General features: G+C 41.7%; 1 protein-coding gene across 10 annotated transcripts in view; it reads left to right on the top strand.

Moving 5' to 3' along the window:
* The first annotated feature begins 3,771 nt into the window (after positions 1-3,771).
* Positions 3,772-25,987, top strand: part of LOC127596728 (regulator of G-protein signaling 17-like) — a 39,807-nt gene continuing 17,591 nt past the window's right edge. The window contains exons 1-3 of one of the 10 annotated variants that reach the window (XM_052059564.1): positions 3,775-4,058; positions 4,324-4,598; positions 20,417-20,524. In XM_052059564.1, coding sequence (XP_051915524.1) covers positions 20,510-20,524 — 15 coding nt within the window. In that variant the 5' untranslated portion in view covers positions 3,775-4,058; positions 4,324-4,598; positions 20,417-20,509. Of the gene's footprint in view, positions 4,059-4,236; positions 4,599-20,413; positions 20,525-24,153; positions 25,779-25,987 lie in introns of those variants that run through there. The other 9 variants (XM_052059563.1, XM_052059559.1, XM_052059556.1 and 6 more) reach the window with 9 other exon arrangements.

Genomic DNA, 25,987 nt, shown 5'->3' with positions numbered 1-25,987 from the left:
CAGCATTGCAGTTCTAATGCGGTAAGAGGGTGGTTGTTGCTTTGAAAAGTTGGTCGGATTGAAGCAGATAGTTTGTCACAGTCGCTCAATGGCACATCGTGACTCTATTCACACACTTGTCGCAGTGATATTGTGAGCAAACTGGGTGACTGTTTTTTTCTGCAAGGGCTCTCCCTGTATGCCTGTGTGTGTGTGCGCGCGCGCGTGTGTGTATGTGCGCGCGTGTGTGTGTGTGTGTGTGTCCGCGTACGCGTGTATCACGTCAGATGTTATGTTCAGTGAGCATCAGACAATTAACTGCACATATTTTATTGGCTTCAACATTTTCTATTAAATTGATTACCTACTTTTCCCGAATGTATATTGATATTAATATGTTGATTTACATTTAATTGTGAAGCAACAACGATTAAACAGTCTAGTGGGCATTTTACAACAATGTGAAAAAAACTCACAAATGGCTTCAAAATATGATGCTACATTTAAGTCAATGCACAGAGAAACAGGTTCCTTAAGAACCTTATGCACCTTTTGTGCCTCTAAGTGGTAATATTTGGAATTGCAATTCATTCAACAGGTGCTTGCCTGGGGAAATTGTTGGCTCAGATAGCACAACACGAGGCCACAGGGCATCCAGATTGCCAGAAAATACGAAGAAGAACAAATAGAAGAATCCAAATTATGAGTCATATTTAAGGCAGCGAATGACAACACTCCAGCTGCTCCACTTTTTTTGTGTCTGGCAACAGTGCAAGCTTTAGGTCACTGCATTAGCCCTACCATGGGTGGCCAACTCCGGACCTTGAGGATTGCTATCTTGCGTGTTTTAGATATTTCTGTCCTCCAACACACCCAATTCAAATGATTAGGATCATTATGAATAATCTCGCGCCACCTTACCTCTCTGAGCTCATCCGCCCCTACACACCTGCCCGGCGCCTCAGGTCTGTGGACCAGTCTTTGTTAGAAGTACCAAGAACTAAACTGAGGCTCAGAGGTGATCGAGCCTTTTCTGTTGCTGGTCCCTCTCTCTGGAATGACCTCCCACTGAACATTCGGCAAGCCTCCTCGCTGCCCATCTTTAAAGCCCTCCTCAAAACTCACTTGTATTCTTTGGCGTTCGACTCAGCATGACTTAGATTTGTTCTTGATTTTACTGCTTGGTGCTTTCTACCGCCTTTATTACGGATTCGTCTTACTGTTTATTGTGTATGTTAAATTGCTCCATGTACAGCACTTTGTATGCAGCGATGGCTGTTTGAAAGTGCTCTATAAATACTGTTGACTTGACTTGACTTGTTGATTATCAGGCATCTGCATAGCTCATAGATGAGCTGATCATTTGAATCAGTTATTTTGGAGGAACAAACACCCAAAACTTGCAGGATAGCGGCCCCGGAAGACCAGAGTTGCACGCTGACAAACAAAGTCTTAGTATTGGACACATACAGGTCGGAGAAGAAAATGATTTTGTGCCTTTTTAATTACTCATATTTGGCTCAATTTTATGTCCAAACTACTCACAAGAAGGCCGAAGAACAAATTCAAACTCAGAATCTCAGAACTGCGGTGTGCAAACCATTGTACAGTATTACACAGTAACAGTGCTGATTGAGGTCCGTTTTCTAGCAGGGGCCGCTAGACTGTGATGCAGAAACAGAAATATGGTATTTCCTGTTTCACGTACAGGTATATCAAATACCTGTACGTGTTTCGAAGATGTAACGTGAACAAAAAACAAAATGAAGGTCTTTGCGTTTCTTGTTACGTCCCACCTTTCATCACACCCTCACTTCCCCTAACCTTTGTGTGTGGCGTCCCCTCATTCTTTTCATCTCTCTCTCTCTCTGTCTTTCTGTCGCACACTTGCACACACACTTCGAATCTTTGAGACGGAGCATTCTGCGCATGCGCGTGATTCATTTTCCAGTCTCTCTCTCTCTCTCTGTTCAGGTGTAACGACTAGGAAACATGGAAATCTCCAGTTTTCTAAATTTAATTATTTACAACAATTCTCGTGTCAATATTAGCATTTGTTTGTTTCTACATGCTATTTGTAAATGTGATTTTTTTTTGGTTTGAGTTACTGTTTCAGTGCCAGTCAATGTCTCACCCGTGGTGTCAATGAAAACGGAAAAACACATGATTTAACAGTTAATAGTGTGTGTGTGTGGGGGGGGGGGACGTGTCGCACACCAGGAAATCTTTATTTGTAATATTAATTTGGTGGCTAGAAGCACACATGGAGTACAGTACTCTTTTTTTGGTATTCTTTTTAATGACCCGTTGTGAATTTATATAGCAGTTCTTGGAATGGTCAACCTGCATGCCACTCGTTGGAATATCTAGGACGAGTCACGTAAAACAAACATTCAAAATGTGAATGATGACACTGGACAACAGCAAAGTTTCATCAGACATGGCTTTATTTGTCCCTAAATGTATTTTTTGAAGCAGATTTTAAAATGCGTTTACTTTTTTCTAATACATCAGGTTATTCATTTATTTTTGCTGTTTATTCCTTGTCTATATATATATATATATATATATATATATATATATATATATATATATATATATATATATATATATATATATATACACACACACATCAGGTTATTTTTGCTGTTTATTCCTTGTCTATATATATATATATGTATATATATATATATATATATATTAGGAAAGGACAGAGCCGACTCTTCCTACTCAGCAAACTGAGGTCTTTTGGGGTTCAGGGGTCACTCCTTAAGACGTTCTATAACTCGGTGGTGGCCTCGGCCATCTATTATGGCATTGTCTGCTGGTCAGGCAGCATCTCGGCCCGGGACAGAAAGAGACTGGAGCGACTGGTCAGGAAGGCGAGTTCTGTCCTGGGTTGCTCCCTTGACACTCTGGAGGAGGTGGGCAACAGAAGGATGCTAACTAAGCTAAAAGCTATGATGGCCAGTCCCTCCCACCCCCTCCAGCCCGCCCTGACAGCACTTGGTAGCTCCTTCAGCCAGAGACTGTTACACCCGCGCTGCAAGAAGGAGAGATACCGACGCTCGTTCCTACCGACTGCTGTCAGGCTGATGAATAAAAATAACAATCATAATAATAATAATAATTAAATGATGTGAAGGTAAATTGTAAATAGTACTGCGATTTATCCATTTGTGTTCATATTGTATTTAATTGAAAGATGTTTGTTGTTGGTTTTTTTTCTCTCTTCTTCTTTCTACATACATTCTTGCTGCTGGAGGCTGTAAATTTCCCCATTGTGGGACAAATAAAGGATATCTTATCTTGTCTTATATATATATATATATATATATATATATATATATAGAGAGAGAGAGAGAGAGAGAGAGAGAGAGAGAGAGAGAGATCTATAGATAGACAGATAGATAGTCAATTCATGTTATTATTATTATTATTAATATTATTCGAGAGGATGCTGTAATTACAAAACCAAATGATTCCGCACCATAATTTTTAAAGTTTAGCAGTTTGAAGACATTGAAGCACACGCAGTTACTTTTAAATGAATTTAAACTTTTAAATAAATGTAAACTGTTCTTAAATCTGACATAAACATAGGACTATTTTTAAATACTGTACAGTACAGAGGAACTTCTACTCTCGGGACGAGACAGACCATTCTGCGCATGCGCATGATTCTCTCTCTCTCTCTCTCTCTACCTCTCTCTCTCTCTACCTCTCCCTCTCTCTCTCTCTCTCTCGCTCACACGCGCCCGTACGCACGCGCGCACAAACACACACACACACACACGAACACGCACTCACACGCGCGCGCGCATACACACACTGTCTCTCTTTCTCTGGTCGGGAAAAACCCGAGCTGGAGGAGAACCGGTATCCAGAAAAAGGAGGTCCTTCCTCCGCTTAGGAGACGGTAGCAGAGCCATTTGGAGAAATATATTAAGCAAAAAGGAAATAATAATAATAATAATAATAAAAGTCCACACGCGCTGCGGAAGAGAAGAAGGAAAAGGCGGATGTGCCTCCGAACGCGCCGCGGATGCCGCCCTCCGGACCCCCTTAATGCCAAGATTGTAAGTATGTGATCTGCTGAGAGAGAGGCGAGCGAGCGGTGCGGGAAGGGCAGCCAGAGGCGAGCGGTGCGGGGCCAGGACGGGCTCCCGGTCGGGGAGGGGGCGCGGTGGTTTCGTATCAATGCTGCGGTGTGTGGCGCGTGCACGAAAAGGTCGCGTTGAAGTGATTCCTCGCCCACTTTTGCTTCCTTGATTCCTTCCAAAGAAGGCGGGAGCAATGGCGACCCAAGCAAGCCTTTGTAGACTTTCTGTGTCCTTCTTCCAGGTGTTGTCATTGATTGAACATGTTGAGGTTACCTGGACAGACAGCACACAGAAGAGAAAGGCATCTGAAGTTGTCACACTAGTTAAGTGACAGTTTTGGTCACGTTTATGCAGATGTTCCAGTCAAACTAGCATGAAGGATTTCTCAATGTTGTCCAAAACTTAACGTGGAATCCGTGACGTCTTTGCTGTTTTTTGTCACACCTGATTCTGGCGGATATGTACAGGAAGGATATGGCTGCACACGTATCAACTATTCACTACGTTTTATTTCATGTAAGTAAGACATGTTTTTATCAGGAAAATTAAGCAAGCCTGCATTTTCTATTCTGTCATTGTGTTTTGGAGAAATAAGTTCATAAATAAATTATCTTGAAATGCCCCTTTTTAATTGGTAATATGTATTTGCCTCCTTTCCCCATGTCTTGTAACATCAGCGAAGGAGCTGGCGATATTAGTAAATGGCAAAATGCAGTTTATAATGCCCCAAAACTATGCTCAATTTTCTGGTAAATTTATGTGAACATCTATACTTAGTTCCACTTTAACCTCTGAAAATATCAAAACAATAACCCTCTCTTTAGGGGTTACTAATGGAGAATGAGGAAATTAGCCGCTTAATGGGATGGTTACGTCCAATGGTGGGTGAAGCTTGTTCCTGAAAAATATTTTTCAATGGCGGGTTGCCGACAAGATTTTTGGTGTGCTGTGTGAAGTGCTTCTTGGAAAAAGTATGCCTTTTGTTGAAACATGCCGTTAACGTTTTTTCAGGGGAATTAAAGTCGCTCTTTGTTATTTGAAACATACTTGCCAGAAGGATCAATAAAGACACTAACTTGGTGAAACTGACTGTGCTTTTGTAAACTAGCTGCTCTGTTCGCAGCCATGTTGTTATATCAGCAGTGCACATAAGCGAGGATGCGCTATGGAAGGCAGTCAAGAAGAGGTAAAAATAAAAATTATTCGGAGCCATGAACTCAAGTTAATCACTTAATTCACTTAAAATGCAATTAATCAATTCAAGCTTGTTACTTGCCGACCTTCTTAAGCCTAGTTAGTTGCTGCCTGGTTAGTTACTCATTAACTCATCTTTGAATATGGTTTCCCTCTTAGTATTAACAACTTAGAACACAGTTACCAAAGTTTCAAAACAAACAACCTGAGTTCAACAGCGTCAAAACTTGCCATGTTGAGTAATGGGTTGTTTTGACTTGTGCTGTTCAGCAACTTGCTCATGCAGTGCAGGTGGTCCGTATGTCTTATTGTGACAACAGTTTTGTTGTATGCCAGACGCATACTCTACTTGTCGTAGTGTTGGAATTTACAGTACTGTATTAGGAATGTCACAGGACCTTATGTGGTTGAGAGGGAGAACAAGAATTACGAGAAGAAATGCAATAGAAGAGGTCAAGAAAGCAATAAAACCTGAAAATATACTGTTTGTGGTTTCAGAAGGAGTAGGCAGAAAAAAAGAGGGAACAAAGCCAACAGTAGCAAAGGAAAACAATAGCCACCCAAACAACTGTTGGTCCTTGGTTTGCAAGGGGGCGGACCGAGAGAAGAGATACCCCACAAGAAATAACAATGTTTCTGATTTTTTAATTTTAGATGGGTCAAACAAACCTGAGATTTGTCGCAACAAGGTGATGTTGTGTAGTCGCAAGTCTCGGAGAGATGGAGATGTACTGGTTTTCACTACAGTGAGGCTACCTAATGTGTCAAAGATACTGTGAGAAAGAATGAGCATAATATTGTATGCCTGCATTTCTGTGCCTTTTTCTTGTGAGGTGCAATAAGAATAAAGTCAAATCTAATCAATTAAATACAACAGCAACACCACAGAGTCATGAAGTTAGTGCTTTGCTAACTCGGGTACCTTGTTAGCATTTATTATCAAATGCTGGTCTGACTGTCACCAGACTGCTTTCATGTTTTGACATGCTCCTTTCTGTACGAGAATCATGAATTTATTTTTGCACATTTGGTTTATCTAATTAAATGTAATGTTCAGCTTGGAGCCTCAAGATTTGTTTACCGCCCGGCCCTTTATATTCATAATAAAGTACACTGAAATTTGAACAACATTCCTGATGAAAAATATCCAACCAGTCTTCTTATCCCCCTGACTACCAGTAGTTCAAATTTGTCCTTTGTAGAGGACATTTGTGAACCTAAATATCTCCCAACCAGTGCATCCAAAAGCATTAACTCCCTTTGTTACTCTAAAGAGGACATTCAGTGCTTTCCAATGATACCAAATTTGTAGGGGTTAGAAAAAGTAAGAAAATGGATTCCCTTCGTGCAAGCACCTTTAATGGGAAGAGGAAAAGTACCGTATTTTCACGACTATTCGACGCACCGTACGGTTGGGCGCAGTCTCATTAATCGGTGACATTTCTGTATTTTACACATACACAGGACGCACTGTACTAATGGGCGCAGTTTTACAGTGGTAAAACATACGCTTAAACATACGGCATGCATGCATGCTAACACGTTAGCTTGAAGCATACACTGAAGCTCAAAGCTGAAACACGTTTTTAAAAAGGCAACGAAAGCAGAACTGAGTTCGGGTGTATTTTATTTACAAGGTCACGTACACATTTTCTCTCTCTCCATAATTTACATATAAGTGCACGGACGCGCTTCACTGATTGGCCGACCTCTTCTCCGCACTTCACTGATTGGCCGACCTCTTCTCCGCATGCGTGCGTGTCGTCACTCACGTACACATTTTCTCTCTCTCCATAATTTACATATAAGTGCACGGACGTGCTTCACTGATTGGCCGACCTCTTCTCCGCACTTCACTGATTGGCCGACCTCTTCTCCACATGCGTGCGTGTCGTCACTCACGTACACATTTTCTCTCTCTCCATAATTTACATATAAGTGCACGGACGCACTTCACTGATTGGCCGACCTCTTCTCCGCACTTCACTGATTGGCCGACCTCTTCTCCGCATGCGTGCGTGTCGTGACTCACGTACACATTTTCTCTCTCTCCATATATTTACATATAAGTGCACGGACGTGCTTCACTGATTGGTCGACCTCACTTCCGCCTTTTCTCTATATAAACAGCCTGTCGGGTCTCAGCCAGATTTTGGAACTCAGCTCATATAAAAGACGCTCCGCATTATAAGGCGTCCTGTCCATTTTGGAGAAAATTTTAGACTTTTAATGGCGCCTTATAGTCGTGAAAATACGGTAATACTTTTTATCAAACGCATTTTGTCTTGAAATGCTGTTGGCATTTTATTTATAAGACTCTTATGAACACGTTGAGTTGTTTTAAGTGTATTTGAGCCTAGTATTCAAGTGTTTAAAAAAATGTTGTGGAATTTCACAAATTTCTTTTGGAGTAGTCCAATTACTTCACATAGATTGGGGAATTTCAAAAATAAATGTGATTGGACAACATTTTTTTTTCCTGGTAGTCAGGAGGATATGTTCAAAAGATTATATTAACTAAATAACCTTTGCGATTGTTAAAAGGTTCCCTCACTTTGAGTTGGTACCTAGAGAGACATCCTAGCATCAGCATTCCCAAAAGGGCTGACGCTGTTTCTTTTGGGTTTGTAAATCAAACCAGAGAACAGATCATGGCAAATCATGAATGATCTCAAGCAAAGCTGACGAGCCTTGTCATAGAGCGTCGCATTACGTTTAATCAGTTTGGCTTTGCGGCTGACTATAAATACAGTGGCACGCTTGACACCGCTCATTGCATTGGAGAGCAAAATAGTCGGCCCAGCTCCCAACATAATCCCAAATTCACTTACTTCTCTGAACATGCAGTAAAAAAAGATGGATGATGTACTGTACGTTTTTCTTTTTAATTCAAATATTACGTGAAATTATAATCATTGAAATTGTTTTAAGACCATGTTTCTGCTCTCATATTGGAGATATTACTGAATCAACACTCTCAAAATTACATTACAGTTGATCTTTGTTATAATAATGTATGAAGGAAATTGTTTTTGTCGGTTTTAAGATATGGGTGTAACAGAAAGCGATTTGCATCAGAAAATCGTTTTTGGTTTGATGAATCGTATTGTTTAATTTTTTAATCTTTGCATCCTTGAATCGTACGTGCCCCATTTATCGAGATAGGTTGAATCTTTTTTTTTTTTCTTTTTTTTTTCAATGAGAGTCTCGCACCAAATATTAATCCGTTTGATATTACGGATGATTTTGAAGTGTACCATACATGTCATCTTTTTTTCTTTTTGCCATTTTATTCGTCGAAGGATTAGCTTTGAGCTAATGACCGAGCGGGCTTATTCGAAAGGGGGTGTTTACCTATTATCCGACGCAGCCCTGAACAGGACACGAGCAGTGAAAAGCCGATGGATGGATTAAACAAGCAACAATATTTTGTTTTATCTGCGAACCAGATGCAATCATCAAAAGAGCCATATCTGGCTCGCGAGCCATAGGTTCCTGACCCCTGCTTTAAGTGTAGGTTTTGACTTTATAATAACCTTGCAGGTGGTTGATGGCATGTTTATGTATAAACTGACACTGAAGCTCACAGCTGTGGCCTTAGTTTTGTATGTAAAAGGGAATGCAACAACAATTGTGATGGTGTTCTTCGTAGCACAAGACTTCTCACATTGGACAGATTCAGTTATTATAAACCTCTTTCGAATTGGAAAATAAAAAGACTTCAGAGCATAAACTTCAATCATTATCGGAGATGTTCATATATTCCATGAAACACACCCTCTAGACTCAATCTGTATGTAGTCGGATTTAATTTATATATCTACCACTGACTTGTTTGTATTCACTCGGTAAAAGCTACAGTGTGCGACTTTTATTGTAATGGACAGATACAGACTCGGTATGCTGGTCTCGCTGTCAATTCTGGCACTTGAAACGTGTATCTGTAGCCGGTCTCCAGTCTCTTTAAGTTCGCTGAACAGTAGAATTGCAGAAACAAGCAATGAAATAAGACGAAAAGAGAACCGTTGCGTTGTTAGCCGAAAGTACGGTTGCAGCGGCTAGCATTATTGCTACTTGGCTATTAATAGGGTTACTTTGAACAGATGTGCCTCATTAAGTAATGAGAAAAATTTGTGAGTGCTTATGAAGTGATGCGACACATGTGGATTGAACTGAAATAGTCGAGCTAAATGGTTTCAACAGGGTTTCAAGAGCCAAACTCATAACTATCCAGAAGAGGGAACCAAGCACCGTGACTCAATGTTGACGTTTGTAAACAAATGCATGTAAATAACCATTTATCGGGTCAGAAGAAAACTATCGTGTTCATTTTTGCTCATCAACTCTCGATACAGTAATAATCGTGACAGACCTAACTGTATTTATACTTTTGAACAACTCCACCAGAAATAGCGCTGAGCATCACTTCAAGTTTGACCTTTTTTTTCCTCTGTACCTGGATACTGTCTGCTTGCACGACCAGTGACATCTGTTTTTTTTGCCCCTGCTTTAGCACCTGACGCTATGCTCTGCTCTTCTGTCCACCTTGTGATGAATGCCTCATATTCTTTGTTGTGGTATAAACTTAGGCTTTCACAAGGTTTGTTGTGTTGCCACAACTCCCTACAAACAATGCAAAGCGCAGCTTGGCTGTTTATGGAGTTGAAATGGCTCCTCTCATGACTCAGAATACGCTTTGCCGTTGTCTATTGAGTGACTTACCGACTGAATTTACTGAATAGGGCGCTGCTGCATTTTTGCGTTCCATACTGTCCTTTCTACGAATCACATATAATTTAGATATGTCATGAGTGCAAGACGGCAATGGACCCAAAATGCAGGGAAGCAGGGTGTACTAAACCATTCATTCATTCATTTATTATCCTCACAAGGTTTGCGGGGGGTGTTCTGGAGCTTATCCCAGCTGTCTTCGGGCAGTAGGTGGGAGACAGCCTGAACCAGTTGCCAGCCAATCACAGGGCACACAGAGACGAACAACCTTCCGCACTCACACTCATATCTAGGGACAATTTTGGGTGTTCAATCAGCCTGCTATGCATGTTTTTGGAATGTGGGAGGAAACCGAAGTGCCCGGAGAAAACCCATGCTGGCCCGGGGAGAACATGCAAACTCCACACAGCGAGGACGGAGCTGGAATCGACCCCGGTACCTCTGCTCTGTGAGGTCGACGCGCTAACCACTGGACGACGGGGCAGCCCAAGGTGTCTACCAAAACACAAAAACGTAAACAAACACAATACAAACAAGTCCTGAAAACCCCCAAAAGTCAAAGTAACAACAAAACACACCACAACTGTAAACAAAACGTGACAGGCTCGAAACCAAAAAAACTGCACAAATGACTGAAGCAAGTATAGATATTCCCATATTAAAGCATAAAGATATGCAAGGTTTCGGAGGTATGGGAATTCCAGTATCAATCCAAACATCAATATTGAACCCCACACAATCAGCACTATTTTTTTTTTTACAATTATTTATCCAAGTGCTGTTACATTCATCGCTCACGACAGTTTCCAGATTACCTGGTCTAGTGGTCTAAGTTTGTGGTGGGACGAAATATTGATATTGCGAAAAATCTACATTGTGCCAGTTTAACATCAAAATAATGACTGCTGCCGTGTGATTTACATGGTGCAGTTAATAGAGAGTGTCACTGAATGTGACTCTGGCTATGCACCTCCATGTAAAATGATGCTTTGCTACATTTTGCAGTAGACAGCTTCTCTGTACTTTGTTCCTTTCCTGTCAAGAAAGCGATCCCAAACGTTGTTAGTTGGTTACTTATTGTAATTTTGCCTAATCAAGTCAAATTTGTTTGCCTAATTAGCCATTATACTGCAGTATGAATTCAGTTCTTGTTGTATTACTAGCATCATTGCTAATGCTGCTGTTATTGTTGTGTTCCAATGCTTGTGGACTAAGACTCAAATGAAGAACATTTCATATCCATCACCACACATCTGGACGTATTAACTAAAATTGGTACAGTAGCACCACTCAGACCTGTTGTGTTCATTAATTCACAAGTGGTGTTTTTGTTTTCCCGCTTCCTGTTGATACACACTTCCTGTTCCTGAATCTTTCTTCATTGTGCCACTCAGTCTCTGCTTCCTCTTTTTCTCAAGTTGTCATCGTCCCTTCCCTCCGGCTCTTGCTACATCTGTCTCTGCCTTTTTCTGCTTCACTTTTGTATTTCTTGTGTCTGTCCCACTCCGTCTTGCCAATCCACACATCCAAATGTATCCATTGTAGACTTTGAGACATCAGAAGTAGAATTCCTGTGATCTTGGGATGTGAAACAATTCACATTCAAGAACACTTCAAGATTTGGCTCATTAATGCTTTTTCTCGGTTGCTGTCCTATGGTGGCCATGCGGCGTGGGAGGGCTGAAGTTAGCCAGCAAATTTGCCACTTGGGACACTCAGAGGCATAACAGAACAGAAACATCACTATCAGGCGTCTGTGACCACACAAAAGGTTTGCTACTAATTACGCTTGAAGCATTAACATCTATGTGAACGCAAAGTACAGACAAGCCATTGTCCCGCTTCGATGAGATCTGTCTGAAGGCACTCATTTGTTCAAATGACACCTTGAGGGTGAATATCACTATGAAGCGCTTGTGGGTTCCTCATCACAATTGCCCAGTCATCAGACAAGGCTCGAAATAGCATGCTTTTTTTTTTTTGTTCTTTTAGGAGCAAATTTTCAAATCAGGGACTTTGTTTGAGGAGCAATTGACACATTTTGGAGAGAAACTTGTTGCAAGTTAATACAAGGGACCCGAAGCAAGGGTTTTATTAAACAAGTCTTAATGTAGAACTGCAGCTATTAAATGTTTCAATATTCAAGGTTGCTACTGAAAATGTAACTTTAAAAAAAATAAATGCTAACCTTCACTTGAGCATAAAAACACATAATTCACTGTTGTGTGTTTATAAGCTTAAACGAGCTAACTGAATAAGACAAATCTTTATACTGCTCGAAATTTGTATTTCAGTGTTTATTTCCTAATTACAAACGCATATTCCATATTGACACGTGGGGCCCCTTTTTAAGACAAAGCAATTTACTGCTGTATAAAAACACATAAAATTCAATTGGTCACAATTTAGGATCATATGTTTGTGTGGCCCTGAACAGCTGTTTCGCACATGGCCCCTTCGAAAAATATATTGCCCCGATTTGCGGTATGGTACCCGCTTTCATGTGATCAAAAGTACTGGAACAGACATGAAATCAACTTAAAGTGAAGAACATTTCAATACTGTATTTTGGGAGCAAAAGCCTTGGTTACAATATCTGCATTAAGCCTGCGACCTATTGACTTCATGATACATTGTTGCATTCTTCATTTCAAATGCTTTTCCAGGCCTTTACTGCTGCACCTTTCAGTTCTAATTTCTTTCCGGAGGTTTCACCCTTCAATCTCCTCTTAAGGATGGAAAATGCAGGCTCTATTGGGTTAAGGTCCTGTGACTGACATGGCCAGTTTAAGGCGTTCCACCTTTTCCCCTTGATGAAGTCCTTTGCTGTGTTGGCAGTGTGTTTTGGGCCATTAACTTGTTGAGGATGAAGCCTCTCGTCATTAGTTTTGGATGCATTTTTATGGAAATTTAGAGACGGAATGGTTTTGTAGACCCTAAGAATGAATTCTGCTGCGACTTTTGTGAGTTGTTTCTTTCTGCCATTCCACTCCCAAGAATGCCTCAGGTCAGGTCGGTCAGCCAGGCAGAGTTACAGGTCATGAATGCCTTGGTTGCCGGTTCCTTTGTCAGTCACTCCTTCATTGATTTTACACAGTCTGTTCTCTCTTCTGTCGAAGCAGGGCCAAGTTGAAATAGGGGGGTGTCTCAAATATTCCGCCATTGCTGTAATATTCGCGCTGTGATGATGTCTGCGAATGCTGGGAGAAATGGTGTTCTATTGAAAGCAATGACTTAACGGCTGTTTATTTGATACGTCACACCAGAAGCAATGCGCTGACGTCTTCACATATTGGGTTATTGTCTGTTGCAGGAGGTACATTTTTGAAATAGGTTTTGTGCAATCCTGCACATTGACAAAAGCAACTGCAAACAGCGAATATGGCATCTCTCTCTGGACGAAGTGTGTAGACAGTATATTGCAGTGCACGAGACATTGCACGTACAGTACGTCTCATTTGATTATGCGTATGTATAGTACAGTAATAACAACAAGTTTCTTTCCTAGTTGGTGAAGTTTTTGACATGTTAAACAAACCTAGCAGCCATTCCTGTGGTTTAGGACAGGGACATCTAGTTACAATTTGTCACACAAAATGTTCCGCAACAAGATGTCCCTGCATTGTTTCTTTGTGTCAACTAATTGACTTGATGAGGGACAAATATTCTGCTAATCTTAGTCTCATGGTCTCGGTGTGGAAGTCGAGGTAATCAAACTTGAGTGAACATTCCAAGAAAAGTGAAGAGTATCACTATCACCGCAGGAAAAACGCTGTTGAACAGCGCTGCATCTACAAAATTTGGTCCTCTTAATATTTTGACTGTTGTTATTTTCGCAAAATAATGTTCCCACATTATAAGAAACAGCACCTGGTATGAGGTGCAAACTACAATAATGAATGTGATATTATCTTTCTGAAAGCACAATAATTGTCTCAGCTCTTGAACTGTATCCAATGAGATTGTACATGTATGTATGACACTGATGATATTTGATTACTCCAACACACACACACACACACACGCACATGTGTGTGTGTGTGTATATATATATATATATATATATATATATATATATATATATATATATATATATATATTAGAGCTGTCAGTTTAGCACGTTTTTATTGGCATACATTTAAATGAATTTTAACGGGATTAAATTTTTTCTCGTGAGATTAACGCGGCACACGTCACAAGCGGATGTTACATTGCTCTATAAATACACCAGAACAAAACAACAAGCGCGCTGCAGAAGTCCACGCCCATGTCTGTTTTGCCAGCCACGGCAGCACGAGACACCGAAAACGGATACTTAAAGAGTTTATGAATGGAAAGTGTACTTTTAAAAATTTGCCCGATTGCTCCACTGACAAGACCAAAGTTATCTGTTCTTCTCTCTCTCTGTATCATACAGGTATACGATGTATGCCACTGACACGATTGTTACTTGTTTGGAAATATTTTGTGTGGAAGGTTACAGTGTTCTGCGTCCATATAAATAGAGCGGGTGGAGCTTCTCTGTGTTTGTCTGACAGTGGTAGCGACCTAGCGAAAATAAAACGTCTCCAGTGTTGTCATCGAATCAAGTATAGTCATTCGAAATGAGGTCTACACAAAAACTGTAGAGAGACTGCCGCACAAGAAGGACCAACACAATCAACATAGCCTGACTGTGTTAGGGGAGTGACCCCCACCCCCACCTTTCAGAATGGTTTGCCCCAGCAGCACGGGGGAAGTGCGTGCGCTTTCTTGTAAGGCGGGCAGTTTTGAATACAGCGGCACATAAGTCAAGTCAAGTCAAGTCAACAGTATTTATAGAGCACTTTCAAACAGCCATCGCTGCATACAAAGTGCTGTACATGGAGCGATTTAACATATACAATAAACGGTAAGACGAATCAGTAATAAGTAATAAGTAATAAGTAATAAGGCGGTAGAAAGCACCAAGCAGTAAAACCAATAGCAAATCTAAGTCATGCTGAGTCAAACGCCAAAGAATACAAGTGAGTTTTGAGGAGGGCTTTAAAGATGGGCAGCGAGGAGGCTTGCCGAATGTTCAGTGGGAGGTCATTCCAGAGAGATGGACCAGCAACAGAAAAGGCTCGATCCCCTCTGAGCCTCAGTTTAGTTCTTGGTACGTCTAGCAAAGACTGGTCCACAGACCTGAGGCGCCGGGCAGGGGTGTAGGGGCGTATGAGCTCAGAGAGGTAAGGTGGCGCGAGATTATTCAGAGATTTGAAAACAAAGAGGAGGATCTTAAAAATAATTCTAAAATGAATGGGGAGCCAGTGAAGGGATGCCAAAGTAGGAGTTATATGCTCCCTCTTACGAGTACCAGTCAAGAGGCGAGCAGCGGCATTCTGTACCAGCTGAAGGCGCTTGATGGAGGACTGGCTGACTCCAAAGTACAGGGCGTTGCAGTAATCGAGCCGGGATGTGACAAAGGCATGAATTACTGTCTCAAAGTGTTCATGTGAGAGGAAAGGTTTTATTTTGGCCAGCTGTCTAAGGTGAAAGAAGCTGGATTTAACAACGGCACCAATTTGCCGATCGAGTTTGAAATCACTGTCCAGTTTAAGTCCCAAGTTTGAGACCGTTGATTTCAGATAAGGAGATACCATAATGAGCATAGGTGTCCGGTGTCTCGTTATTTTTCAACGAACATACAGAAACAGACTGCTGTGTTCAAAGTAAACTTGAGAAAAACGAAGTATGCAACCATGGTTTAAATCTACTATAGGCTGAGTACTAGTTTACCTTAGATGTGCACTTTATAATGTTATATTGCTGTGTTTTGATTTTATAAAGAAAGCTGTTAAAGCAGCTGTTGTGTGACAAAATATTGTTTTCACTGTTGTTGATGGACAGTAATATTGTGTGAGATAGAAATATGTGTGACTAACTGCTCCAAGTGAAAAATGTTCATGTAAAATTGAAAATCGAAATTGTTATTTCAGTAAATATTTGCACTTGGCACATAGAAAACTGATTCATGATTCCATGTTGATGGGAGCATTAAAATGGGAGAAAAAATAGGACAAAAAATGTAAAAGGAAATTCAGAAACGATAAAAAATGTGTGAGTAATCACAATTAATTTTTTAGTCCATTTGAGTTAATTTTGACAGTTGCATTTTTAATTAGATTAAATATTTTAATCGTTTGACAGCTCTAATATATATAAAATTCCTCGTCTCACCCCCCCTCGGGTGGTGTCCGTCCCTCATTCAGCTCGGGTCCTCTACCAGAGGCCAGGAAGCTTGAGGGTTCTGCGCAGTATCCTTGCTGTTCCCAGCACTGCACATTTCTGGACTGAGATGTCCGATGTTGTTCCCGGGATCTGTTGCAACCACTCATCTAGTTTGGGGGTCACTGCCCCGAGTGCTCCGACCACCACAGGCACGACTGTCACCTTTACCTTCAAGGCTCTCTCCAGCTCCTCTCTGAGCCCTTGGTATTTCTCGAGTTTCTCATGTTCCTTCTTCCTGATGTTTCCATCACTTGGGACCGCTACATCCACTACAACGGCTTTCTTCTGCCCTTTATCTATTATCACGATATCTGGTTGGTTCGCCATTACCATCTTGTCAGTCTGGATGTGGAAGTCCCACAGGATCTTCGCTCTGTCATTCTCCACCACCTTTGGAGGTGTTTCCTATTTTGACCTTGGGGTTTCCAGTCCATACTCCGCACAGATGTTTCGGTAGACTATGCCAGCCACCTGGTTATGGCGTTCCATGTAGGCTTTCCCTGCCAGCATCTTACACCCTGCAGTTATGTGTTGGATCGTCTCAGGTGCCTCTTTGCACAACCTACACCTTATATCTAATATATAATATATATATATATATATATATATATATATATATATATATATATATATATATATATAAGCGGCTGGATAGCTCAGTTGGTAAGGCATCGGTTTGGCATACTTGGGGCAAAAATGAGCACATAACACCATCCAGTGTGGGTCCTTGGGCAAGATCCTTCACGCTAATGCCTACCTCATGCAATGATGAGAGACAATAAAACGAATGACATGCCGGCTTCGACGTTGCCCGGCCAAACAAGGTCTGCGTCAGGTCCTGGGGAACCAGAGCACCTTGATGAAAAATGGGCTACTGGAACAAAGCGGAGATGGGCGAGATGCGATAACATAGCTCTGTTGGAATGCTACTACTCAAGCAACCCTAGTCAGAGGGGTTACATGCAGAGAATCTGGGCTAAATGGTTACTTCGAAACCCACAGTCACGGTTGACCACGAAACAACTAGTAGCTCAGTGTTCCAACATCCACAAACGGCAACTGCTGTCACAACTTGAGATTGATGAGTTACAATGCAGGTTCCATGGTGAAGGGCCCAAGGCTGCCAGATCAGAGGAGGAGGTCATACCAGAGATTGGGAGGCAAGCCCCAATGAATGCAGATGATGAGATTAGGAGGCCAGCCCCAATGAATGAAATGCTGAGCGAGGCAGCAACTGATCTGAAAGCTAAGATCATGGCGATAATGAAAGCTGGGCAACCTAGAAACCGATTACAACGGCTATGTGAAGTACCATCTGAACGTCTCATAGAAAGTGTGAATGCAGCACTGAGGGTGATCCCTACCGTCACGATCACAGAAACCAATGAGCTGATATACGCTTCAGCATCAGTGATCCAAGAGGAGGTTAAGATCAAGGCGGCCCGGAAAGATGTGAGTCAATTGACGGAGGCCCAGAGCGGTGTGATGAAAAGGCCGAAACCCGAGAGGTACATCCAGATGACCATACCTGAAGCACTCGAAACTGCCAAACTAAGGCTCCAAGCCACCCTGTCCAGCCACCTAAAGCGGTACACAAAAGTGAATGAGGCCAGACGAATAAACAGGCTGTTCGCAGCACAACCTGCGAAAGTGTACTCTCAGTGGCAGGGTCCTAACAACAGAGCTGACCCACCAAGACTGGCAACTGAAAGCTACTGGAAAGGCATATGGGAGAAGGAGGTTGCACATAACAGCATTGCACAATGGCTGGTGACCCTGAGAGAGGAGCACAGCAACCTCCCTGAACAGAACCTAGTTACCATAACAGTGGCAGACATACAGGAAAGAGTCTCACATATGAAGAACTGGACAGCACCAGGCCCGGACATGGTTCACACCTACTTGCTAAAGAAACTCACAGCACTCCATGAGCGCCTAGCAGCACAAATGAACCAGCTGCTGAGGGATGGGACTCACCCAGAATGGCTAACCGAAGGGCGAATGATCCTGATCATGAGTGCAGTCCCATCCAATTATCGGCCAATAACCTGTCTCTCCACAACATGTCATACATCATTGCGGCTAAGATAAGTGGACACATGGATCAATACATGAACGAAGCACAGAAGGGCATTGGTAGAGATACCAGAGGAGCCAAACATCAGCTCCTGGTTGACAGAACAGTCGCACAATACTGCAGGTCTCGACATACCAACCTGTGCACAGCCTGGATTGATTACAAGATAGCCTATGACTCGATGCCACATACATGGATCACTGAATGCTTGGAGTTGTATAAGGTGAACAGGACGCTAAGAGCCTTCGTTGCAAACTCAATGAGGATGTGGAAAACCACACTTGAAGCCAATGGCAAGCCACTTACCCAAGTGTCCATCAAATGTGGCATATACCAAGGTGATGCACTCTCCCCACTGCTGTTCTGCATAGGACTGAACCCCCTAAGCCAAGTAATCACCAAGACAGGCTATTCATACCGCCTCAGAAATGGAGCTACGATCAGTCACCTCCTCTACATGGATGACATAAAGCTGTATGCTAAGAGCGAAAGGGACATAGATTCCTGATCCACACAACCAGGATCTATAGCAGCGACATCGGGATCTATAGCATTGTCATTCGGGCTTGAGAAATGTAGTCGGATGGTGACTAAGAGAGGAAAGGTAGTCCGCACTGAAGGGGTCTCACTCCCTGAAGGAACAATAGCAGACATTGAGGAAAACTACAAGTACCTTGGTATACCACAAGCCAATGGCAACCTCGAACTGGCAACAAGGAAAGCGGCTACGGCCAAATACCTCCAGCGAGTGAGGCAAGTCCTAAGAAGCCAGCTCAATGGCAAGAATAACTGGCAATAAACAGCTATGCCCTGCCAGGGATCAGATACCCTGCAGGAATAATAAGGTGGCCATAGGAAGAGATTCAGACCACGGATGTTAAGACCCGGAAGCTCCTAACCATGCATGGAGGGTTCCATCCCAAATCCAGCACCCTGAGACTGTATGCAAGCCGAAAGGAAGGAGGACGGGGACTAGTAAGTATATAAGTAAGAGCTGGAAGAGGGACCATCACGGGAGGACAAATATAACATAACTGCAGGGTGTAAGATGCTGGCAGGGAAAGCCTACATGGAACGCCATAACCAGGTGGCTGGCATAGTCTACCGAAACATCTGTGCAGAGTATGGACTGGAAACCCCAAAGTCAAAATGGGAAACACCTCCGAAGGTGGTGGAGAATGACAGAGCGAAGATCTTGTGGGACTTCCAGATCCAGACTGACAAGATGGTAATGGCGAACCAACCAGATATCGTGATCATAGATAAAGGGGTGAGGAAAGCCGTTGTAGTGGATGTAGCGGTCCCAAGTGATGGAAACATCAGGAAGAAGGAACATGAGAAACTCGAGAAAAACCAAGGGCTCAGAGAGAAGCTGGAGAGAGCCTGGAAGGTAAAGGTGACAGTCGTGCCTGTGGTGGTCAGAGCACTCAGGGCAGTGACCCCCAAACTAGATGAGTGGTTACAACAGATCCCGGGAGCAACATCGGACATCTCAGTCCAGAAATGTGCAGTGCTGGGAACAGCAAGGATACTGCGCAGAACCCTCAAGCTTCCTGGCCTCTGGTAGAGGACCCGAGCTGAATGAGGGACGGACACCACCCGAGGGATGAGACGAGGATTTTTTTTTTATATACTGTATACATTTGGGTTTTTTGCACATTTGTCTGGTCTTTTCTTTCTTAAGAATGTTTAAATGCATGCTTTTGTAGTACAGTGGAAGCCTGATCAGTTGAAATCGGAAGCACATAATATAGGCTGTTACTTGTTGTTTTAAGTATTAACAGTGGTCAACGCATTTGTATTCATAAGGAGATGTGAAACTGTAATATGAAGTCTACTTATAGAGTAGATAGTTTATAGTAGATGGATGATTTTGCTCACACTCACTTTGCCCTTTCTCTCTGTTTGTGTGCATGTGTTTGCGTGTTGCATTTAGTTGGGGAGCCATGTTTGTCAACTCATGTTCTTTTCATTTTCATATCTGTTTAATTTGACACGTCCATGTCGGTTTGCACCAATACATGCTTTGACATACTTACATTTTTTGTGTGGTGTGCGTGGCTGTGAATTTATAAAGAAGAGGTTCGAGACCAAAAGGGGGATGACATGCATGTGCCCGGCCTGCTAACATCGCTGACGATTCGCACACTGCCCCGACGGCTGCCCTCACGACATGATGGACATGCTGGTAAACATTTTTTTCTTTTAAGGTGTCTTGGTTTTTTTTTTTTTTTGACATTTCTATCCATATGTACACACACACACACACACACACATGTAAAGCAGAGACAGATGTGGTGTAAAAGACTGCTTTTATTAGTGTGTTTTTCTATTCACACATTTATTTTCCAGTAAAACCTCTTTCTGTCATAACTATGAATTACACATTTGGAGTAAAAAGGAAGAAACACCTCCATCTAGTAGGGCATCGACCTTAATGACAAGTTGTCTAATCTTAATCATAACACAATAGCACCATACCTTTTGATAAGTTTCTACACTGTAAAAAAAAAAAAAAAAAAAAAAACGCTTTTGCAGCGTGGTCAAAATTACATGGCATAAAAAATGTACCTGATTATTTTAGGTTGTAAAGGTGATATAAAACCTACATTGCGCTACTTTATATTAGTAACTAGTGTCACCTTGAAAAATTTAGCAAGATATTTCTGAATTTAAAAAACCCAACAACTATAGAATCTGCTCAATAAATGTGTTTTGTAAAAATTAACCCCATAGGGTCAAGTATATGAAATGGACTGCTGAGGGCACAAGTTCCAGACATGATCTGTCTTCTGATCTGATCTGTCATAACTCATGATCAATTAACGTATTTCACTTTTTATTTATCAACAAAAAAAAAGTCATTTACATCCTAGCCACTACTACAGTAGATGACACAATGCTGATGAAGTTGATCAGCTCTTCGAGCATCTTGCTGGATTTTTCAGTATTTTATCTTTTAAGTTTTCGTGTCGTCCCATTCCTACTCTGGCCCACTTGATGGTGGACCAAGAATGAATAGTGGAAATGAGGGACCAGAACTGACGCATTTTTCCTTGTGCTTGATGAAGCGTGGCCCCTTTTCTCCAGTGTGTAAAAAGCTAACTCAACATATTTTGTGTTTCTGAAGCAGGAAGTAATCAGTAAGTATTGTGTAAATAATTAAACCTCTTAGCTTCCCAAAAGTTGCCTAGTGTAAAATACATGAAGTACATACACAAATAATTTCAATTTTAACAACAATTTATTGAGTTACCAATCCACTTTGTCTACTAATCACTTATTTCCCACAAACTTCAACTAAATTTTAAAATCTTGCTGCTGCTGCTAAGTTAAGACCATAATACTTAACTTATGTTAATACTATAATATACATAATATACATAATACTATACTTATGCTGGTAATGAAAATGTAGACCTGAAGGAGAATATTTTTGGACAAATCTCAAAATTTCTACCAAGCGAAGTACCGGTACTTTTTTTCTGCACAACAAAGTCCTGATTGTGTGAAAACACATCACATGTACAGTACATACTGTATATGTAGAATTGGAACTGTAGGGCCACTACTGTACTGTACTTCCAGTCAGGTTTCAAGACGATGCATAGCACGGAGTCAGCCCTGTTACGCGTTTCTAATGACATCTTCCTGGCAAATGACTCTGGAGACCACGTGTGTCTGGTGTTATTGGACTTAACTGCAGCATTTGATACAGTGGATCACAGTATTCTGCTGACTCGTTTGCAGCACTTGGTGGGCATTGGCGGGAGTGTTCTTGATTGGTTTAGGTCCTATCTAGCTGACAGGACCTTTTGTGTCAGCCTTGGCTGCTCTGAATCACGCACTGCTCCCCTGTCATGTGGTGTTCCACAGGGCTCAATTCTGGGGCCTCTGCTGTTCTCGCTGTATCTGCTCCCATTGGGTTCCATCTTAAGGAAACATGGTATTCCTTTCCACTGCTATGCAGATGACTGCCAGATCTATGTCCCACTGAGCAAGAAAGACACCTTCTCATTAAGGCCACTCCTATCCTGTCTGGAAGAAATCAAAACCTGGATGGCACAAAATTTCTTGAAGTTCAACGAAAAGAAGACAGAGGTGATATTGTTTGGCCCCAGTGGACCTTGTACATTCCATCCTGTAGACTTGGGCCCCCTATCTCCTTATCTGAAATCAACGGTCTCAAACTTGGGACTTAAACTGGACAGTGATTTCAAACTCGATCGGCAAATTGGTGCCGTTGTTAAATCCAGCTTCTTTCACCTTAGACAGCTGGCCAAAATAAAACCTTTCCTCTCACATGAACACTTTGAGACAGTAATTCATGCCTTTGTCACATCCCGGCTCGATTACTGCAACGCCCTGTACTTTGGAGTCAGCCAGTCCTCCATCAAGCGCCTTCAGCTGGTACAGAATGCCGCTGCTCGCCTCTTGACTGGTACTCGTAAGAGGGAGCATATAACTCCTACTTTGGCATCCCTTCACTGGCTCCCCATTCATTTTAGAATTATTTTTAAGATCCTCCTCTTTGTTTTCAAATCTCTGAATAATCTCGCGCCACCTTACCTCTCTGAGCTCATACGCCCCTACACCCCTGCCCGGCGCCTCAGGTCTGTCGACCAGTCTTTGCTAGACGTACCAAGAACTAAACTGAGGCTCAGAGGGGATCGAGCCTTTTCTGTTGCTGGTCCATCTCTCTGGAATGACCTCCCACTGAACATTCGGCAAGCCTCCTCGCTGCCCATCTTTAAATCCCTCCTCAAAACTCACTTGTATTCTTTGGCGTTTGACTCAGCATGACTTAGATTTGCTATTGGTTTTACTGCTTGGTGCTTTCTACCGCCTTATTACTTATTACTTATTACTGATTCGTCTTACTGTTTATTGTATATGTTAAATCGCTCCATGTACAGCACTTTGTATGCAGCGATGGCTGTTTGAAAGTGCTCTATAAATACTGTTGACTTGACTTGACTTGACTTGACTGTAGTGCTCATGCATATCTTGCAGGAGCTTTAAGATGCATGAGAACTAGGGGTGGGGCTCCCAGTGTAGAAAATGCACAAATACATCATTTATGATTCTGTTTTGGGTTTGACCCCTAAAATGTCAGAAAATCAGGAAAAATGTTGATCATTGTTTTCCAAAGTAAAAGCAAATATTTTGTTTCGATTCATCACAAAGATGATCAATCGAAAAATGGGCCTTATGGCCATGTGGATTATCAGAAACTTTACTGTGTATGTCAATGCATGCGCTCTCTTATGCTGGATGCGGCCATTATTTTCCATCTATAAGCCCACCAATCAGAACTGTTCAGTGAAGTCTGGTGGCTGTTTGTGCTGCACTGTACTACGTTTTGGGACCACTTCTTCCAGATCCAAGTGCCAGCCCTCAAGGGTAGAACTGTTTCACAACACGGATGGTAGGTTGGTTTGGTTCCGACCAAAGTAGACGTATTTGCTGCGGACATTCGGTCACACTGGCATTTTAATTATCCTACCAAAGGAAGGCAAACAAAATGAAGTAGAGGAGATATTGGCGAAATGGTGCACTGCTACAATATTGCCAGTGTTCCTCGATCTTTGTTGAGTCAAGGAACCCATTTTGCCTGACAAAAATCTCACCGTTTAAAAAAGTAAACAAATAAAGATGATCTCAATTTACAAATAAATGACTCACTCGGAGTGTGAGCCCAATGTACCGTATTTTCCGCACTATAAGGCACTTACACTGAGTATAATGCGTGTGTACCTTCAAAGAATGGCCTATTTTAAAACTCTTTTCATATATAGTGCGTACCACATTATAAGGCACATAGAATAGAAGCTACACTAGTGGCTGCGGTTGCCTGGTGCATCCACTAGATGGAGCTACGCTAAAGGGAATACAAGACAGCTTTATTTTTGTTTGGCTTTCACAACTGCTGCAGCTGTAACAGCCCTTGACAGAACATTTAAAATACTACGTCCAAGAAATCAGAATATTGATCCATACATAAGACGCAATGGATTATAAGGCACACTCTCGGCTTTTGACAAAATTGAATAGTTTCAGGTGTGCCTTATAGTGTGGAAAATACGGTAATGAAACAAAGCTGGTAAACTCGCAGGAAGCGATGACTTATCTTGTTGAACAAATAGCAACAAATGGGATTTAGTGTTCCAAATGTCATGCAATTGGAGAGCATTTTATAGTTATCCATGTCACAATATGTTGCTGACATAGATACATGAGCAAAGATAGGTTTGTATTTAATGGATCATTTTCAGACAAGTTAAATGAAATTGGACAGTTTCCTGCGGCACCCATGACAAAATGTTTTGTTGTCTCAAAGTTCTCAAAAACACATGTATTAACCCCAGCAAATTCACAATTTCGTATTCCAAAATTCATCAATACACTTTTTGTCTATGGAACCTATCTTCAGCCATTTGCTATTAAAAAAAAAAAAAAAAGAACCCCACTGCCCATTTCTTTCTATTCTTTTGTGGTTTTTCTATCAGGGCTCTACAACAATCACAATTCACTTTAGAATGACCCCTAAATTCCAATTGTATTCTAGAATTTTAATTTGAATTGAGGTGGTGGGGAAACAGGAAGCAAAATTGCCATTGAAATTCAAATTGCAGGGATTGGAATTGAAATTCTATGAAGGCCAAAGACATTCTTGACAGAGTTGGACAACATACGATTATTCTAATGCCTTTATGTCCGCAATACTTTATACTTTAAAACTTTTAAAACATTGTTTCATTTTATTACTTTCAAATTTAAAAAAAAAAAAACTTCACTTTTTCTTCACTTTTATTCAATCCAGCACCTGAACATCCGCTCCAATAAAACTTGCCACAACTTTTATCTGTGGCCTTCCTCTTTGTTCAATTGATTGGTGCTTTACAAGAAATCACCATCTTGTGATGTCTTGCCATTTAGGTATTGGACACAGCTCCTGTCAACCAACCTGCCCTAAATAAATAAAAAATAAAAACTGAACACTTTCGCAAACTATACTGTGCTAAACTGGGCCAGATGTATCGCTTATTGTAAACGGGGGGTTTTTAACCTGCTGATACTGTCATCTTTTTAACGTCATTATGATGCCCGCAAGTGTGAGTTCAAATCAGCTTTGAGATGTTTCAAAAGAGCGGGGAACAAGTCAAGACTTGAATTGGCTAGAGTTGTCAGGGTGCAGATGCCGTGTCTGATTCATCAAGTTTCACAGCGAAACCAAGAAGTGTCACAATCAACGCCATCCTCTGTGCACCTCCCTCCCCCAGACTCTATTTCCTGTCTGCCATCTATCAACACTTTTTCACGACTTCCCTTCCTCCTTCGCTCAATGAAGACATGTTGACTGTTAGAAGTCTTTGGTGACAGCTGCGAAGAAGATTTCTGTTTGTGGGTTCCATGGTTCACGTTGACTCATCTTGTCTTTGGTGAGCTCTCCCGTTCATTATTTGTGTAACTGTAAGACTTGAAATTCTGACTTTGGTCCAGACCGGTTTATTTCCCGCTCTGAATGAGGGCTGACTGTGCCATCCTGCATGCTGACACAGGTGCACAGCAAAGATTGTGTCCAAAGTGTTGTTGAACGACTTTACCAGGATTTCTTTTTTTCTTTCACCAGCATCGGTGAACATGCAAA

Source organism: Hippocampus zosterae, chromosome 2 (genome assembly GCF_025434085.1).
Source record: "Hippocampus zosterae strain Florida chromosome 2, ASM2543408v3, whole genome shotgun sequence".
Taxonomy (NCBI): Eukaryota; Metazoa; Chordata; class Actinopteri; order Syngnathiformes; family Syngnathidae; genus Hippocampus; species Hippocampus zosterae.
Note: the sequence above shows the minus strand (reverse complement) of the source record. Positions and strands in the feature narration are given on the sequence as shown.